Source organism: Leiobunum rupestre, chromosome 9 (genome assembly GCF_980474605.1).
Source record: "Leiobunum rupestre chromosome 9, qqLeiRupe1.1.hap1, whole genome shotgun sequence".
Lineage (NCBI taxonomy): Eukaryota > Metazoa > Arthropoda > Arachnida > Opiliones > Sclerosomatidae > Leiobunum > Leiobunum rupestre.
The window spans coordinates 35,038,497-35,055,613 of NC_143392.1; the positions used below are offsets into that span (position 1 = coordinate 35,038,497).

Consider the following 17,117-nt stretch of genomic DNA (forward strand, 5'->3'; position numbering starts at 1 on the left):
CATTGTGTTCTACGACTCCGACCGCTGATTACGCGCGGAATAACCGCTAACAAATGTAACTTTAACTTTGATTAAACTTTATACTTTAAACTATCACCACGTATTATTATTCTACGAGATGCTTGCACACGCTTATATCTCAGAAGTGGGATCGGAATCGTAATTAGAAACATCATCGAATGGAGAATCGAGCCAGCGAAAAAGACCGAACGGAATCGCATCAGTGACAAAGGAGGACAAATACCACGAGACAACGCCATTTTTGGAGTTTGAAGTCCGAGAACGAAATACTCAACGGGACCGAGAAACCTACGATACCGGCACGTCTAAACTAGTCAACGTAAATATATTCCTTTAGTTACACGGTGCACGAAAATTACACGGAAAACGAATGTCTCATGCCGTAAGATTTATGCCCGCATATCGCCGAATTGAGTAAAAGAATAAGTAAGTTTATTCAGGCCAACGAAATTAGTACAGTCGATGCGAAAACGTCTTGTCGCCAGTGTACGAAGGTTCAACGACAACTTGAATTAGAGAAACGCGCTAACGGAAACAAAGCGAACATTGCTACGAACAGCAACGAAACGGCTGAAAGAAGGCTTAGCCCGAAAAATTCCTTAGACGAATTTCAAAACCCAAGCGACGCCACCACGAACAGTGCCGATCTTCCTTCTTATTTCAAAGATTTCCAAGAACTCAAATCAGTTAAAGAAGTGGCAACCCTCAGTTTGTTAAAAACGGCCGTAGCAAGCGCCGTAGCGGCGGCGATGACAACGATGCAGACTATGCAGCAAGCGACCCTAGCGGCGGCAGCTAGCGCCGGGCAGGGACCGGGGGAAACGTACACGCACCTCCATTTTATCCTGCACAAAACGTATCTTATCATCAATGGGGAGATGCGAGCAAGATCCTTCCGAACTTTGACCCCGAATCAGCAACGTGTACGTAAACCGGGAGAAACACTAGAACGTTATTATCACGATAAAATCGCGAAAGCGTGGCTATGCGGTCTTACCGAAGAAGCGATGGTGGAGTATTTAATCACCGGCTTGAAAGATCAAGCTCTCATCACAGCGCTCAGCGTCCGAGACTTTACTAGCCCGCCCGAACTGCTTCAATGCATGAAACAGCTAGAGACGAGACTAGAGCTGTCGGAACCGGAAGGCAACAAAAAGCGACAGAGTCAGGACTGCGGACAAGGCTCATCGAATTCCGGCTACGATCAACAATCGCGAACCGATTCAAAGGACAAATCGAAGACCTTTGACAGAAACCGAATGAACAGGCCACGTTTTAACGAGAAAGGTGAAGCACTTTGCCTAAATTGCAGCAATTACGGGCATATGTCGAAAGACTGCACGCAACCCCAACGGAAGCCCCGATGCGAAAAGTGCAACCGCACTGGACACGTCGGCAAGGATTGCACCACGGATAAGAAATCCACGCAAAGCACAACTGCAACCGGATCTAAGCAGGTGGCTCATACGGTAAACGAAGCGAATAAACACGGCCCGGATACCAACGGTAAATTTTTCAAGGACGCTACCGTTAATGGCTACCCCGTTCAGTCTTATATCGATCAAGGAAGCAAATGCGTTCTACTACGAGAAAGCGATGCCAGGAAAATTCCCCTAGAATACAAAGAAGCCGATGCTTCATGCGTTATCGGAGGCCACGATAGAGGTCGACCAAGTTAAGGCGGAAGTCGAAGTTTTCGTGGTCCCGGACGAATCCCAGCACATCGCTCTACTGATAGGACAATCGCTAACGGAATTTTCGAACGTGACAGTTGTAAAACGACAAAACACTCTGCGGTTATTTCACGAACAGCACGAAGCGACGGTCGAAGTGGATCCACTTTTGAAGTTGGAAATCCCCGAACTACCTCCCCAACCGGTCAGTCTTTGGGTTAAAAACGCTACCGTGATACCTCCGCATTACGTGGGGTTCATCGACCTGATGACGAACGACAATGCCAACCACGAGCAAGAAATTTTCATAGACGGAAAATTTCGAGCTTTCCGAGAAAACGAATATTGCATCCCAAGAGGAGTATACGTTTTGGATGAGAATGGGTCAACCAGAATACCAGTCGTAAATATATCTGGCAACGATCTCATCATGAAAGAGCAGAGTTGCCCCATGGGGCGATTTTCCGCCCAAATTGGGCTGCTTTGCGGAGGCTGTTGCGGGGAAAAAACCTTTGGGTGGTAGGCGGTTTTTTGGGCTGGTGCCAAAAATTCGAGGCGAAGTAACGGGGTACCGGTTTTCCCGCTTTCAGCCCCATCCTTCATAACGGGAATCAACGTTCCTAGAAAAATATAGCTGGAATCAGCTTTGCAAACTGTGATGTTTTCAATAAATTAGTATCTTTACTGAATATCGCGTCCAAAATTATTTTCAAATAACGCGCCAATTCCCGTTCTATAGCAGAAATCGGTAATTTTTCTTGGGCGAGAATTTGGGCTATTTTGGGGTTAATCCGATTTTGGCTTGTGCGGGAATTTGGGCTGGTTTTAAAGTTGGTTTGTGCGAGATCTAAAATATTATTCTGGCAACTCTGTGAAAGAGGGTCAGACGATAGCTAGAGCTACGCCCTGTCAAGCAGAACCCATTCAGGAAAGTATTCCCGTTTTACAACTCCAACGCCAGGACCTGAGACCCTTTCTAGTAGAAGAAATCAACGCCGATCCAAACGTAACCCAAGGAACGAGAAATCGAATCTGTATGAAGATTAACGAGTATCGCGACTGCTTCGCCGATAACCTTTGCGAACTCGGGAAAACAGATCACGCGCAATTGGAGATCAAGCTAACCACGACAACGCCGGTCACGTACAGACCTTACCGACTTTCTTTCGCCGAACGAGAGAAGGTACGAACGAAGATTGCAGAACTACTGGATGCGGAAATCATCACCGAGTCAAATTCCCCGTATTCAAGTCCAATTCTGATTATCCGGAAGAAAAATGGAGAAAGCCGCCTATGCGTCGACTTTCGTGCTTTAAATCGACTGACGATGAAGGACGCCTTTCCATTACCGTTGATAGACGATCAACTAGAACGCTTACGTGGGAACAAGTTTTTCACGAGCCTCGATCTAACCTCCGGTTACCAAGGATTCACAAGCGAAAACGGCATTTTGCACGCCCGATGGGCATTACGAGTTTTTGCGCCTGCCCTTCGGACTGTCCAACGGACCAGCAGTCTTCCAACGGATGATGAACGCTGTCCTCGGTCCGCTCAGGTACGCGATCGCCCTTACGTATCTGGACGACGTACTTTTCCCATCTATCGACGAAGATCAAGGTCTGGAGTACCTAGAAGAGGTATTAAAGGTTTTTCGACGAGCCAACCTTACCTTAAACTTTAAAAAATGTCACCTCCTACAACGTAATATCGATTACCTCGGATTTGACATAAGCGTAGAAGGAATCCGACCTGGGAAACAGAAGATTAATTGTGTTGAGAACTTTTCACAACCCCAGAACGTACACGACGTCCGACGATTCCTAGGATTGGCAAGTTACTTCAGGCGGTTCATAAAAGGATTTGCTGCTGAAGCTGAACCGTTGTCCAGACTTATACGCAATGATGTCGAGTGGAATTGGGGAAGGGAACAAGAAACGTCTTTCAAAACCATCAAACGACTTTTGACAGAACGCCCCGTATTGGCACTGTACAATCATCAAGCGGTCACCGAAGTACATACGGACGCCAGCCAAATTGGCTTAAGCGCCATTATCTTGTTCTTTAGTTCTTTAGTTCTTTATTTGCTTAACAAAAGGTCTGAGACCCATCACGTCAAGACATCGAGAAATGAAATATGTACAAACAATAGATAGAAATATATACATACATCGAAAATAGAGAAATAATAACGATAAATTTGTTAGGATAGATTTTTTGAACCTTATTCGTAGAGCTCAAGAAAGTTCGCAAGCTCCTTTCTGAACAGGGTTTGCTTGGAAATGCCCTTGAGATGATCGGGCAGAGAGTTCCAGTCCCGGATGGATGAGGGTAGGAACGAGTGTCTGCGGCACGCAATGCGAAGACCTGGGAGAACCAAGGACGCCGTACGTTGACCACGGGGATGTCGGAACCACTGAGAAACAACAGCGGAAAGAGGCGCAAGGGCGCCTCCTTGGCGGTGAATGACCGAGTTTGCTATGACCAGGCGTTTAAAACGGCGACGAGAGGCAAGCGTGTTCCACTTGAAGTTAGTGAGAACATTGGTCATACAGGTGCTCCACGAAAAGCCGATGCTAGCCGCGAACCGTAGAGCCCGTCTCTGGACAGCCTCAATTGAATGGATACCGCTAGCCGTGGCGGGTGCCCAAACGGCCAAGCAGTACTCCAAGATAGGGAGAACGTAGGCTTTGATCCCCAGAGACTTAGTGCTGAAGGAGCAGTGGGCCAGATGTCGTTTGACAAAACCCAATGCACGCGCGGCCTGTGAGGTCACCCGGGCAATGTGGGTAGACCACTCCAGCGTGTCCGTGATGGTGACTCCGAGATATTTCTGGGAAGTGACGACCTTCAGAGCGACACCGTCAACGCGATAGTCTGGTACAACTGGTGCTTGACCAGAGCGTCGAAGTGAAATTGTGGCGCATTTGGCAGTGTTCAAGGGAAGTTTCCACTGCACACTCCAGGCATTGATGGTATTGAGATCCCCTTGCAGCAGCTCACAGTCGTGACGCGACAGTATCGCCCGGGAAAGAGCCACATCATCGGCAAAGATGTAGAGGGTGGAGACTACATTGTCGCCAATGTCATTAATGTATATAATGAAGAGGAGTGGCCCAAGAACTGAACCCTGGGGGACCCCAGATGATGCAGGCAACCAAGTAGAAGTAGCGCCAGGGAGGACAACGCGGAATTTCCAGTCTTGAAGGTAAGCCGACAGCCAGTTAAGGGTTTTTCCACGGACCCCGTAGGAGTGAAGCTTGGAGTTTAGAAGTTCGTGTGGAACCGAGTCGAAGGCCTTTCGGAAGTCAAGGAAGATTATGTCCACACGGCCCCCTAACTCCAGCCCTACAGTCCAGTCCTCAATACAGCAGAGGAGTTGAGTTTCAGTGCTGAACCCGCTGCGGAAGCCATGCTGGTACGGCATAAGCACATCATTAGTAGAGAGGTGCGTGGTGATCTGGGAAGCATTGACATGCTCATCGAGCTTGAGGACTTGAGAGAGGAGTGCGATCGGGCGGTACTCGGACGGGTCAGAGGTATCACCACCCTTCGGAACCGGGGTGACGTTTGCGCAACTCCAGTCAGAGGGAATGGCGCCGGCGTCGTACGACAGTTGGAAGAGGGCAGTCAAGGGAGCAGCAAGAGCATCTGCACACTTCCGAAGTAGGGTAGAGTGGATGCAGTCGGGGCCAGGGGCCTTGAAGGGCTTGACCGTCCTTAGCAGTTTCCGTATACCAGGTACAGAGAATTGGACGGGGTCCATAGTTGGGGCCCTCCGGGGCAGGAGAGGAACCATGTCGAAGTTATATTCAGGAAACGTTTTTTGGTAGGAGGCAGCAAGCAGGTTAGCCTTATCGGCGGCAGACGTGTAAAGAGTCGAGCCCATCTTGAGGTCTGGGACAGAAGACGTCTTGTTTTTCCGAGAGACGAGCTGGAAAAAGCGCTTCCGATTAGAATCCAGGTCCGAGGCAACCAGATCCAAATGGCGAGTGCGCGCAGACCGGAGCGCAAACTTTACGATTGCACGGTGCCGCGAGAAGTGCCTCCTGTTAGCGTCACTAGGATGAAGTTTGGTTCGGTTGTATCGGCGCTTAGATATGCGAATCAACCGACGAAGCGAAGGCCCCACCCAGGGCAAGCTTTGGCGCGAGGATATTATTTTTACGGGCACACGAGCCGCCGTGGCAGCCTCAATGGCTGACCGTAGGGTGCTCCAAACTTCCTGGACCGCAGGTGGGAACTGAATGGCTGAGAGTTGAGCGGAGATAGCCGTGAAGTCGGCACGGTTAAGGTCCAAGACCGAGCGAGGCGGTACCCGAGCTGGGGGATTCACCCCCCGGATAGGGCAGAGGAGAAAGTCATGGTCGCTAATACCCGGAAGGTGAGTGACTGCCCCCAGAAGGCCAGGGTTCGAGACAAGGATAAGATTGAGGATATTCCCACCGTTTATGTTGTCGCGTGTGGGCTCCAGGACACACTGCGTCAGATTGGCGGACAGCATGGCGTGAAGGAAGTTCGTGTCTTCCGCGGCGGGACTAGTGAGGGATGTCCAGTCAATTTTAGGATAGTTGAAATCGCCGACTATAATGAGGTCCGATTCGGCATCAGAGAGACGGGTGATGAGATTGTGGATGCGTCTGTTATAAGCAGGTTTAGATGATGGCTGCCGGTAGACACAGCAGACCTGGAGGCAGGAGAAGCCGACAGTAATCCTGGCAGCGTAACCTACTGTCAATGGCGAGGCAAACCCCGCCGCCGTTTTTATTTCTGTCCTTTCTGAAGACGTTGAACGTAGGGCCAAAAAGCTCAAGGGAAGAGAATGAGGTGTCCAGGTGCGTCTCAGTGAGCGCAAGTATAGAGGGTTGGAGAGTGTCAGTGAAGGCCCTGAGGGCGAGATGCTTATTTGTGAGGGAACACAGATTAGTGTACAAAAGGGTGATCCCAGTTGTCGCAAGTCACTCTTGTGGGCGGGCCTTGGGCAAGTCAGGCTGCTTGCTAGCGGGAGGGCGATAGAAGGCAACTGTGATGCCTTTGGCCCAATTATCAGGTATGAGCGCCTGGCGGACCTCCTGGGCTGGGAGTTCGACCTTGAAAGAGCTGAAGGTTTGCTGCTTGCTGGCCTCCACCTCTGAGACGGAGAGTGGGTGAAGCCCAAGCTTAAACAGATGGTCCTGGACGTGGGTGGCCCTGGCTGTCACACGCAGACGCCCTTAGCAGAGCACCTTTCGATGACCCAGAAGACATGGAAATCGCCCAGGGGCTTACCATAATGCATACGGAATTTCGCACGGACGATTGGCTCACCGCAGCCCAATTCAGCGACCCAAAATTACTTCACATAAAGGATCAATTGGTGAAGCCAGAGACACGAACGAAGGAAGAAAAACGTATCCACGAAGAATACGCTCTTAAACAAGGAAGAGTGTTTCGGAAGATTCACACTGATCTGGACGAAGAACCGAAACTGGTATGGGTTGTACCCGACGCAGCTCGATGGAGGATCATAAAAAATTGTCACGATGACATTGGTCATGTCGGCATAGATAAAACCTACAAAAAGGTATCGGAGACGTACTGGTTTCCACGATTACGCCGATATATTCGTCGGTACGTGTCGGCATGCCTGGAATGCCTCTATCATAAGCGACCCGCAGGAAAACAGCAAGGGATGTTACACCCCATCGAAAAGGTTGGAATACCATTCCACACGATGCACATGGATCACCTGGGTCCCTTCGTACGCAGCATCAAAGGAAACACCTATGTGATCGCAGCTATAGATGGTTTCACAATTCTAAAAGCAGCCAGAGACACGGGTATGAACGCGACCAAACTCTTCCTAGAATAAATTATCAGGTTAATTACTGACCAAGGGACATCATATACGGGAAGAGCCATAAATGAACTTTGCCGTAAATCTAACATAAAACATATCATCATCGCTACTGCAACGCCCCGCGGAAACGGACAAATTGAACAAGTCAACCGACAACTAACGCCCGCAATCGCCAGCATGTGTACGAGGGAGGATGAACGAGATTGGGATACCCACCTATACGAAATCCAATGGGGTTTCAACAACACTTACCACACGACGACGAAAATCACCCCGTTCTCGCTACTCTTTAATTTTAAATCGCGTAACCCCAATCGTGATGTGGTACGAGACACTTTAGAAGAGTCACTGAATGTCGACGAAGAAATTCAGAAACGACGCGAGGGGGTGATTGAAGCGATCCGGAATAACCAGGAAAAACAGCGAAAGCATTATAACGCCAAAAGAGCAAAGGCCACCGTCTACGAACCAGGCGATCTAGTTGTAGTTGAGAGACAAGCGCCAGCAACCGGTCAATCTCTCAAGATGGCAGCTAAATACAGAGGCCCCTACATGATAACGAAGAAACTGAATTACGACAGATATATGATTGAAGCTAGGAGGATTCAAGTGTACCTGGAGAAGAAATTTGTATTCCCCCGACCAATGTCTCGCGGCTCGGCTACAGCTGTCGTCTGGTGTGTCAAATACTTGGACATAACGTTTTTAGCGCCACCTACAAAGCTTCAAAGTAACCTAGGAGTTACCAAAACATTCGTCTGCTAGACAGTATTAAAACGCGGTACACGCGATCAAAGTAATTGGCCGGGCTCAAACTATTCGCCAGTGGCGAATTTTACTCGGATTTTGTGGTGGCGAATCGCCACCACAAGATCCGAGTAAAATGACGTCAAATCGTTACTCTTTGTACCCTACTCCGAAATCCCGGAACAAACGAAAAGAAACCACCAGTCCTAAGGAAGTGAGTGTAGCTTGAGCAACTTGTTTCCAGGATTATTTTATCGCAAATTAAACAGTCATATAAAAAAGGCGTTCTAAAAATATTAACTAATTAATATTGTTTGAGAGGGTAAATATTTTTTTATGAATATTGTAGTGCATATAAATTAGTACGGACAACACTTGAGGACAAATATTTAAGTTAACCTTTTTCTTAAAAAACAGATTTTAATTCCAAGCAGTAGATGGCGTTATTGCATTGTGAAAGATTTTAATCTTTCGGTCGATCTCTGGTAAAAAATGGTATTTCGACATAAAGGCGCCTATGGGTGCTTGTGCACTTTGTACTGAGGGAGGCGGGGTCTGGAGATTCGGGCGCGTGGCTTTTCAGTGACAACCATTCGGAGTCGAGAAAATCGGGCGCTGTCTTTTCGGACTCTTTTGATCATAGCCGTCGTTCAGTGAAGACGCTCGTTTGACCATGGCTGATTCCGAAGCGAAGGCGCCGACCGAAGAAACTAAAGTTGAAGAAAAGGCACCCGAAAAGAAAGAAGATGCCGCTCCTCCAGTCGAAGAACCACCGCAAATGAGAGCAGTAATTTTAACGGGTTTCGGCGGACTCAAATCTGTCAAAGTAATGAAGAAGCCGGAGCCAACCGCCGCTGAGGGGGAGGTGTTAATTAGAATCAAAGCGTGGTAAGCTAACCCTAGTTGTCAAACATATGGCCCGGTTTTCTAACGTTAGGGTCCGTGTAATGGGAAGTTTAGTTACGAATCTGACTAATTATTGTCGAAAGTTTGGTTTATTGTTATAGCTCGAACGTTTTTCAGTATAGACGCTTAGTTCGCGTTAAATCGAAATAGAAGCGTAACAGGCTGTTTGTCACCTGATGAGTCATAATATTAGCTGGCCGCTGTGGTGTGGTCAGTCAGTCGATACTACACCCCCCACGCCCTTCCCTTATTATTTTTCAACTAATGGATCATGGAAGAAGACTTTTAGCTTTTTTTTATTCATGTTTAAACTTGTTTAAAAATAAAAAAGCCGGTTTATTTTAAAGAGACTAAATGGATATAATTATTTTTCTTCTGGGGATTGGTTTTATTAGTAGCTCAACTAATTAAAATTAGAGATATGTAATTTAAACAAATGTTAATTTATTTTAAGCGGCTTAAATTTCTTGGATCTGATGGTGAGGCAAGGGGCAGTTGATAATCTGTTAAAAACACCATTCATAATGGGATTTGAATGTGCTGGAGAGGTTGAATCTCTGGGAGAAGGAGTTGAAGATTTAAAAGTATAGAGTTCATAATTTATTTAGTTTATTCCTTCAACTAGTTTAATATATTAATATAATTTTAAGGTTGGGGATGCTGTTGTAGCCTTGACAGAGTTTAAAGCTTGGGCTGAACTAGTTACAGTCCCAGCTAAACATGTCTATAGGTTACCGGAGGGTATGAGCTTCCAGGATGCAGCTGCCATCGCGATGAATTACGTAGTAGCCTACGCCATTCTTTTTGACATTGGTGGTCTGAGACCTGGGCAGTCTATTCTTTTACATTCAGCAGCTGGAGGAGTTGTAAGACCAAAGAAATTCCCAAATCTGTTCTTTTATTTAATTTTTGACATTCTGTAGGGTCACGCTGTAGCACAATTGAGCAAAACACAAAATGACATAACCACAATTGGTACAGCTGCAAAATCCAAGCATGAAGCCATTCAAGATTCATTTTGTAAGTCATAGCAACTCTAATTTACCATGACTGGAAAGGTGATTAGTTGGTGTTGGTTGGGAATGGAGCTACTTGTTTTTACATCGATTGGCTAATATTATAAGCCCTTCCCCTCTCGCAATTGGTAGTCTTACAAATATGGAAATATTTGTCCTTTAGCTTTAATGCTAGATCTTTTAAGCAAATGTATTAATGCTTTTTCTTACTCAGCTCATCTTATTGATCATGGAAGTGACTATGTTCAAGAAGTTAGAAAGTAAATGTTCACTTTGAAGTACTTTAATTTCAATCAAATAACCTAATGCTTTAAATTAAAGACTTTGCCCTGATGGAGTTGACATTGTTCTTGATTGTATGTATGGAGATGACGCGAACAAGGGCTACAGTCTTCTGAAACCATTAGGAAGATATGTTCTATACGGTGAGCTTCAATTTACCCCATATTGCAGAGTGCTTAATTTATGATATTAGCTTTTTATGAATAAATGTAAAAAATGCATCAAAAATATAAATTGCTGTTTTAGGAACTTCGAGTATTGTGTCGGGAGAAACTAAAAGTTTCTTCAGTTTTGCAAAATCTGTGAGTAAATTTTTTGGCATGTATTTTCAGGTACTTCTAACATTGTTACTGGCGAGACTAAAAGTTTCTTTAGTGTAGCTAAGTCAGTGAGTATTAGGCATTTGGTTTGTTTTCCATTTTTTGTTTTTTTCAAAACTCTTAATGAGGTATAATTGTGAAAGCTAAAGGAGACTATTTCATTGGATAACATTGATTTGGTCTTTTATTGTATTAAATTTGCAGTGGTGGCAAGTGGACAAAATAAGCCCAATCAAATTATTTGATGACAACCGTACATTGTCAGGATTTCATCTACGACACCTTTTATATCAACAAGGAGGTCACGAGTATGTTAGGGATGTAGTCAACAAGATCTTTGATTTGTGGCGAGATGGTAGAGTCAAACCAGTCATTGATTCAACATGGGCTTTTGAAGATGTGAGGTTTTATTAAGATTTTAAAACTTTCAAACCTTCCATTTTATTGTTATTATAAAATAGGTTCCAGAAGCTATGCAAAAGATGCATGACAGGAAAAATATTGGGAAAATCATCCTAGATCCCAGCAAAGAGCCGAAACCAAAACCACAAGTAAACATTGTTTGGAATTTTAAAAGCAAAAATGACTACACTCAGTTCACGGGTTTTTGGCCAATCCATTTTGGTCTTGCTTCCAAATTTTAGTTATTAAACGTTGCTTAAAATAATTTCTATTTTCCAGCCCAAGAGTGGTAAAGAAAAGGACAAAGATGGAAAGGAAAAATCTCAGTCAGTTGAGAGTGCAGATGGAGAGAAAGAAACCAAAGAAAGCGAAGCTACCCCTCCTGGTATGATTATTCGCTCATTTACTAATAAATGTGTTTTTTGTAATTAATATTTTTCATTTCTACAGCCGAAAACTGAGAGAGAACTTGATATCCCTCATTCTGTTGGACTTGGACATGCCATTTTGCTGTTCAAGGATACGTGACAAAAAACTTGATCATCCAAAATGTTGTTGCTATTTGGCCAGACTTTCCTCCTATGTTTTGTATTTTGTTAATCTTTTACATATCAAAAAGTCGCTAAATGGATTAGAATCTTTGAAAATACGTAAATTTTGCTATTTCTCTTAATATTGTTTTTTAAAAATGATCTCTATTTTGATTTTTAAAATTGGTTAATAACTTAATTAGACTAACTTGCTGCACATTTTTATATACATTATTACACAGGATGAGAAAAAATGAAAGGTGCTTTTTGAGTATATAAATAGTGCTTTTGACCCTTTAATTGTAACCAAGAGATTGGGAAGATAATTCTGATAAGAAACTCCCTCTACCCTTGCGATAAAGAGTATTTACCTTGCCTTAAAGAGATTTGTATTTATCGATTTAATTTATCCAGTATTAATTTAATGGAAAGATTTATTTTTCCTCCCACATTGTGTATTGTCTTCTCGCTTCCAAAAATGCTGTCCGTTGCCAATTCCATCCATTTTTCCGTTAGATTTAAATCTCAGATAGAATAATTGCAATTTCCTATGTTAACTAGTCATTGCGAATATACTTCTGAAATAAATTCTGAAATTCCAGTTTATTATATGATTAAGCATTCCTGGTTCTCTAAGTGGTATGATTTCCCTCAGTATATTTTATGACCATAGCTTTATTTTTTTAAACATTAAGTAGCTCCTAGGATTGTACGTCAACATAATGACAAAAGCAAAAGCTTTCCTAACAAAAAGTGGTATAAATAATTTTGAAAAGCTTTACCATTCGTATTAAAAAAAATTAAAAAAATTTGGGTAAAATAAAAAAATTGTATATTTGTGATTCAAGTAAATTTATATGTATATAAGAAAAATCAATTTGACATATATTTACAAGTTTATCAAAAAAAATGTTTATCAGGAATGAAACAGAATTCAAGAGCTAAATTGGGCTCTTATTTTTCCTCCCAAAAGAAAAGCTATATAATGTTGTTTGTATCAAGCATTAAGGATCTTGCTGTGCCTGCAATATTGTACGTAAATATTTACCTTTTTAATGTCATATTTGGATATGTGGTGGAGCAAAGAATAAATTGATGAAAAAATGCTATTTATTAAATTTTATTGACATACATTAATATAAGCTTTTTAAAAGAGGGCTCTGTGGCGTGATATTTTTGTAAGAGGCATTTTCGCGACAGTCATTTATGTTTTGGATAATATTATTTAAGTCCAAATGCTTTATGATTAAAGCATGTTCCAAAGTAAAAAGTCCATAAGCGCAGGATCGAATTTTGCAGCATACAGCATTTGTTTTTAGTCTTAAACCTATTTCATGAATAAGTTGTGATAAATATTCCTCAGTTTCATTGATTATGTAAATTTCCACAGTGAAATTGGGTGGTTCAAATTTTACACAGTTCAGTTTATAAATCAATGGGAGAGTTTTCCCTTCTGGTCTAACAATTCCTTTACTGGCTATATCGTAAGCTTCTTGGGTTGATAAAGGTACCCCTGAAAACTTAAATGCATTTGCCTGGTGTGCAGCTTGAATAGAAGCTAATAGACCATCTAATTTAAAACGAGTCACATTCCCAAAAGTTGCTTTTCCTATTGTAGAACCATTTATCAAGTAATTATCAGTGGCTAGTCCAAATTTTGCATCTATTTCTATCTTTCTAAGTAAATTGTTCTGTTTGATTTGATCAGCTTTCTTACAACCAGATCCTATTCCAAGAATCATCAAACCAGAAGTAAATCTTCCCAAAGAATTAGTGGAAGACAATCTAATATCTGGTTTCTGATATCTGGGACCAATCACCAAAGGATTATCAGCGAAGCTAGGAGTTGAAACCACAGTAAGTTTTGAGTCTTCATTACTTAGACTACCTTCAATCGCAACGTAGTCACGTGGAGGTCGAATGTTCATTTCATTTAAATCTCTAATAATTTTAAATTTTACTCTTTCACGGATTGTGTGGCTACTTATATTTTGGGGTTTGTAAATACAAAAAATTCCATTTAGAAATTTCCAGGCATCCACAGACTCGCTTATGGTTTTCAACATTTTTTAGAATTTTCAGTCTTGGTCCAATTATGCGAAATTAATTGTGGTTTGTTTAAACCAAAAATTCCATACAGCAGTTTCCAAGCATGCTTCACTTTTTTTTGCGAATTTTCAGTCTTGGGTACAAATCACATTCACATATGTTCCTTATTTTTCTTCATTTTCATTATTTTTATCCTTTTCTACTCTTCAATACGTATTCTAGTAATCTACTAGCGTTTTCCAAGAACGTTGCAATTGGGCCTTAGCTTCATAAGTTAAGTCTGATAACACCTTAGTTTCACTTTCGGTTGAATAACCTTTCACCTTGGTTTCCGGAATCGCCCCATCTGTTTGCTAAAAAAAAGGGCACAAATTTTTATCAGTTTAAGGCTTAATTTGAAGGGAAGGAAGGTGTTTGTTATTTAAAAATTCCTATTGTGATTGTGAACAAAATGCTTTTATTTAATGGTAGGTTAATTTTAACTTTAATTACGGTTTTTAAGATAAGTTCTATTTCCCAATTGAAACTAATATAATAAAATAATAGTTTTTCAGTACAATGCTAAGGTTCATTAGTAACAAACTCTTAATGTATGTGTACTGAGATATAATTAATTTTATTTATAGAAATTTAGAAGGATATTCAAGCATGGAATTTTCATCCTCCTAATGTGTAAGCTGTAAATAAAGACCCTTCATAATGTCCTTCTTCTTCAAGAAGACAAAGGCAGATGCTCGAATTAATAAGGACTCGAGTGAAAACAGTAATAGTAGCCCAACAGCCAGTAGCACTAGTTCCGCCCCATCAGGGTCTGATTCCAGCCTGCCTCATGTTCAAAAAATTTTGCCTTCCACATCTGATAGTACTTCCCATAAATTAATAGATAGGTCACCAACCACTATTAGTCCTGCCGAAGTATATAAACCATTTTTAACAGAATATGCTCTTATGACAGAATTGTAAGATGGGTATTTTTAAAGTGATCTCAATTACTACATGGGCAATTTTTTTACAGTGTTTTATTACATAAACAACGGATACCAGGGGTATACATTGTCCCTTCAGCCGGAAGTGCTCTCAGTAAACAACATAATTTTTTCTTTCTTATTTCTTCCAATACAATAATCATTCTTACAGAATGGTTTGGAGTTCTTTTTATAAGAAAAGGACTTTATCATGGCGGAATCTACCGTTTCACTCTCTACATACCTGATAATTTTCCTGACTGTGATTGTCCTGTAAGATATCACATTTCCGCACTTTATTTGACACTAAGTTTTTAACATTATTATTATTGACTTTTTTAGATAATAGTCTTCGAACCCCCAGTTTTCCATCCACTTATTAACTGTGAAACGGGAGAATTGGATGTGAAAAGGAGTTTTGTTAAATGGAGGTACAATTTCTGGCAAAGTTTAATTATCTTTCTCAATTTTCACGTAACTTTATATTTTAGACGGAATAGTAACCATTTATGGCAAGTGATAACATTTGCTAGAGGAGTTTTTTATAAAATTGAGACTCAGAATCCATTAAACCCTGAAGCTGCTGTCCTGTAAGTGTTTGTTAACAAACAAAAGTGAATCTTAACAAAAGTTTATCAAAATACTCGTAGATACGAAAAAGATCCTGAATTGTACAAACTAAAAATAGCTGAAAATATGAATATTTGTCACGAACATCTCTATGACAAACCGTTAACGGAAGACAATCACGCTATCTGGTTCAGTCCTTGGGATCCAACTGTTCACGAAGAAGTTAGGCAGAAAATTATCAATAAGAAGGTGAAAACAAGGCTTGCAGATTTTTTTTTATGAATTCATTTAATGCGCCTTTTTTAGAGTCCAACAGAGGAAGATTATAGTATGAAGGGCATGAAACCCGGGCTTTCTTGGATGGAAAAAGGTACTAATCAACTTTTCTCCAAGAAGGAGTTATGACCGCTAGTTTTAAATTTTAATCCGCCACAAAAAACATTTCATAAAATTTTAATGCCAGTTTTTAAAAAAACTAATTGGCGCATGACGCTGTGGAAATATTGCTCAGATTGTAACGAACAAAAATATGCTTAGCCACTCGCTTCTAGAATTTTTAACAATTGTGCTGGAATCTAGCGTGTAGATAAAATAGGGAATAGAAAAATTTATAAAAAGATTTAATTATTAAATAAAAAAAATTGCTAGTCAGGGTCAAATTAAGGTGTACAAAAACATGTTGGAGTGCAAACTGCCAAGATTTCAGTTTCTACGGACAGTTTTCTTTCTTTTGAAGTTTTCAAGGAATGTTGTTATTAATTATAAAAAAGCAGTTTTAATTGCCATATTTGTATACTAAATAGAAGTGTATAAATGTAAATCTAATAATGCAAACAAAAATTAAACAGATAAATATTTTTAATTTCTGTACATTTAAAGTCATAGATGACAACTATTTCAGAGTTTTAATTATAAGCCTTACTGAGTTTCTCAACTTGTTCTTTAATTTCCTTTGTTAAATTATATTTTTGTTTTTTCCAAATGAAATAATTGGGTTCAAATTGATTATTAATAGAATCATCTGCATTTTCCGATTGGAAATTTTTACTTAGTTCAATCGCTAATGTAGATTTAATCAAACCGACATTTCCAAGTTTGGGAAAAGATGGGTGGTATAGTCGTCCGCTTTTAGGGCACATGAATAACTTTTCGGGCTCAAATGGAACTTTCATTAAATCACCCGCATGACCATAAGATAAGTAATTATCATTATTATCTTCTATAATGTGAGTGAAAACTATGGGAAGGTCATCGCAACGAATGAAATTATGCTCTTTACCACATGGTGATAAATATGGGAAATCTTGAGAAAATCTGGCCGTAGTGTTGAATTTAAGTCTACTGAAGAAAAAGCGTAAAAATGCCTTATCTAAAAAAAAAAAATTAGTTAAAAATCCATTGTGTTTATTAATTTATCAAACCTTTGAAACAAGAAGTAAAGTTTTTCATACGCGAATCGTCAAGAAAAAGCTATAAAAATTAACGTTTTTATAATAGAATTCTCCGTATTTTTGAACGGCAAAACGCGTACGTGCAGCGGAACCCTTGTAATTGCAAATTGCAATTTACGCGAAAGCGTACTCGTTTGACCTATGTTTTTAATTTTTTAGACGCACTTACCATCCCTTGATGATCTATAAAGTAAAAATACTCTCTGGTGTTGGGTTCTGGTGATTGACCTTGAATATAAGATACATCGCGGGAAAAATTTTCAAATTTCTTTAATTTTAAAGATAAATTTAAACGATAAAAAACTCTAAAATTCATTTTATGCAATATTCGCTCATTTTACTTTCAAGC

General features: G+C 41.1%; 4 protein-coding genes across 6 annotated transcripts; 2 read left to right on the forward strand and 2 right to left on the reverse strand.

Annotated features, from left to right (window-relative positions):
- Positions 1-8,826: 8,826 nt before the first annotated feature.
- Positions 8,827-12,347, forward strand: LOC149927263 (putative NADPH-dependent quinone oxidoreductase VAT1L). Of its 2 annotated transcripts, none has more exons than XM_090158631.1 (11): positions 8,827-9,165; positions 9,638-9,767; positions 9,834-10,049; positions 10,107-10,203; positions 10,414-10,459; positions 10,521-10,624; positions 10,728-10,783; positions 11,006-11,200; positions 11,263-11,352; positions 11,483-11,588; positions 11,654-12,347. In XM_090158631.1, exons 1-11 carry the CDS (start codon positions 8,951-8,953, stop codon positions 11,662-11,664), a joined length of 1,266 nt encoding a protein of 421 aa, XP_090014757.1. In that variant the 5' UTR covers positions 8,827-8,950; the 3' UTR covers positions 11,665-12,347. The 2 variants fall into 2 exon arrangements, with proteins under 2 accessions (XP_090014757.1, XP_090014756.1); XM_090158630.1 differs by lacking the exon at positions 10,728-10,783 and adding an exon at positions 10,814-10,869 and having other exon boundaries at positions 8,831-9,165.
- A 490-nt stretch (positions 12,348-12,837) lies between these two features.
- Positions 12,838-13,991, reverse strand: LOC149927264 (pseudouridylate synthase TRUB2, mitochondrial). Its single transcript, XM_090158632.1, has one exon. It carries the CDS (start codon positions 13,797-13,799, stop codon positions 12,867-12,869), a length of 933 nt encoding a protein of 310 aa, XP_090014758.1. The 5' UTR covers positions 13,800-13,991; the 3' UTR covers positions 12,838-12,866.
- Positions 13,464-16,179, forward strand: LOC149927265 (AKT-interacting protein-like). 2 transcript variants are annotated; one of them, XM_090158634.1, is made up of 8 exons: positions 13,464-13,590; positions 14,409-14,741; positions 14,798-14,862; positions 14,920-15,020; positions 15,090-15,178; positions 15,239-15,337; positions 15,398-15,566; positions 15,624-16,179. In XM_090158634.1, exons 2-8 carry the CDS (start codon positions 14,482-14,484, stop codon positions 15,720-15,722), a joined length of 882 nt encoding a protein of 293 aa, XP_090014760.1. In that variant the 5' UTR covers positions 13,464-13,590; positions 14,409-14,481; the 3' UTR covers positions 15,723-16,179. The 2 variants fall into 2 exon arrangements, with proteins under 2 accessions (XP_090014760.1, XP_090014759.1); XM_090158633.1 differs by lacking the exon at positions 13,464-13,590 and adding an exon at positions 14,113-14,249.
- Positions 16,180-16,190: 11 nt separating this feature from the next.
- LOC149927266 (UPF0598 protein CG30010) lies at positions 16,191-17,115 on the reverse strand. The gene is made up of 3 exons (XM_090158635.1): positions 16,938-17,115; positions 16,739-16,787; positions 16,191-16,686 (listed from the first exon to the last, which is right to left on the reverse strand). Exons 1-3 carry the CDS (start codon positions 17,082-17,084, stop codon positions 16,223-16,225), a joined length of 660 nt encoding a protein of 219 aa, XP_090014761.1. The 5' UTR covers positions 17,085-17,115; the 3' UTR covers positions 16,191-16,222.
- Positions 17,116-17,117: the final 2 nt, after the last annotated feature.

Bases quoted from the DNA above. Each gene is read 5' to 3' on its own strand.
- LOC149927266 (XM_090158635.1), bottom strand. From the start codon at position 17,084: ATGAATTTTAGAGTTTTTTATCGTTTAAATTTATCTTTAAAATTAAAG. The intron at 16,788-16,937 runs GTAAGTGCGTCT...TAATTTTTATAG, and splicing joins TTATAGATCATCAAGGGATG to CTTTTTCTTGACGATTCGCG. The intron at 16,687-16,738 runs GTTTGATAAATT...TTTTTTTTTTAG, and splicing joins CTTTACTTCTTGTTTCAAAG to ATAAGGCATTTTTACGCTTT.
- LOC149927265 (XM_090158634.1), top strand. From the start codon at position 14,482: ATGTCCTTCTTCTTCAAGAAGACAAAGGCAGATGCTCGAATTAATAAG. The intron at 15,021-15,089 runs GTAAGATATCAC...TGACTTTTTTAG, and splicing joins TTCCTGACTGTGATTGTCCT to ATAATAGTCTTCGAACCCCC. The intron at 15,179-15,238 runs GTACAATTTCTG...TTTATATTTTAG, and splicing joins AGGAGTTTTGTTAAATGGAG to ACGGAATAGTAACCATTTAT.
- LOC149927264 (XM_090158632.1), bottom strand. From the start codon at position 13,799: ATGTTGAAAACCATAAGCGAGTCTGTGGATGCCTGGAAATTTCTAAAT.
- LOC149927263 (XM_090158631.1), top strand. From the start codon at position 8,951: ATGGCTGATTCCGAAGCGAAGGCGCCGACCGAAGAAACTAAAGTTGAA. The intron at 9,166-9,637 runs GTAAGCTAACCC...ATTTATTTTAAG, and splicing joins TTAATTAGAATCAAAGCGTG to CGGCTTAAATTTCTTGGATC. The intron at 11,201-11,262 runs GTGAGGTTTTAT...ATTATAAAATAG, and splicing joins CAACATGGGCTTTTGAAGAT to GTTCCAGAAGCTATGCAAAA.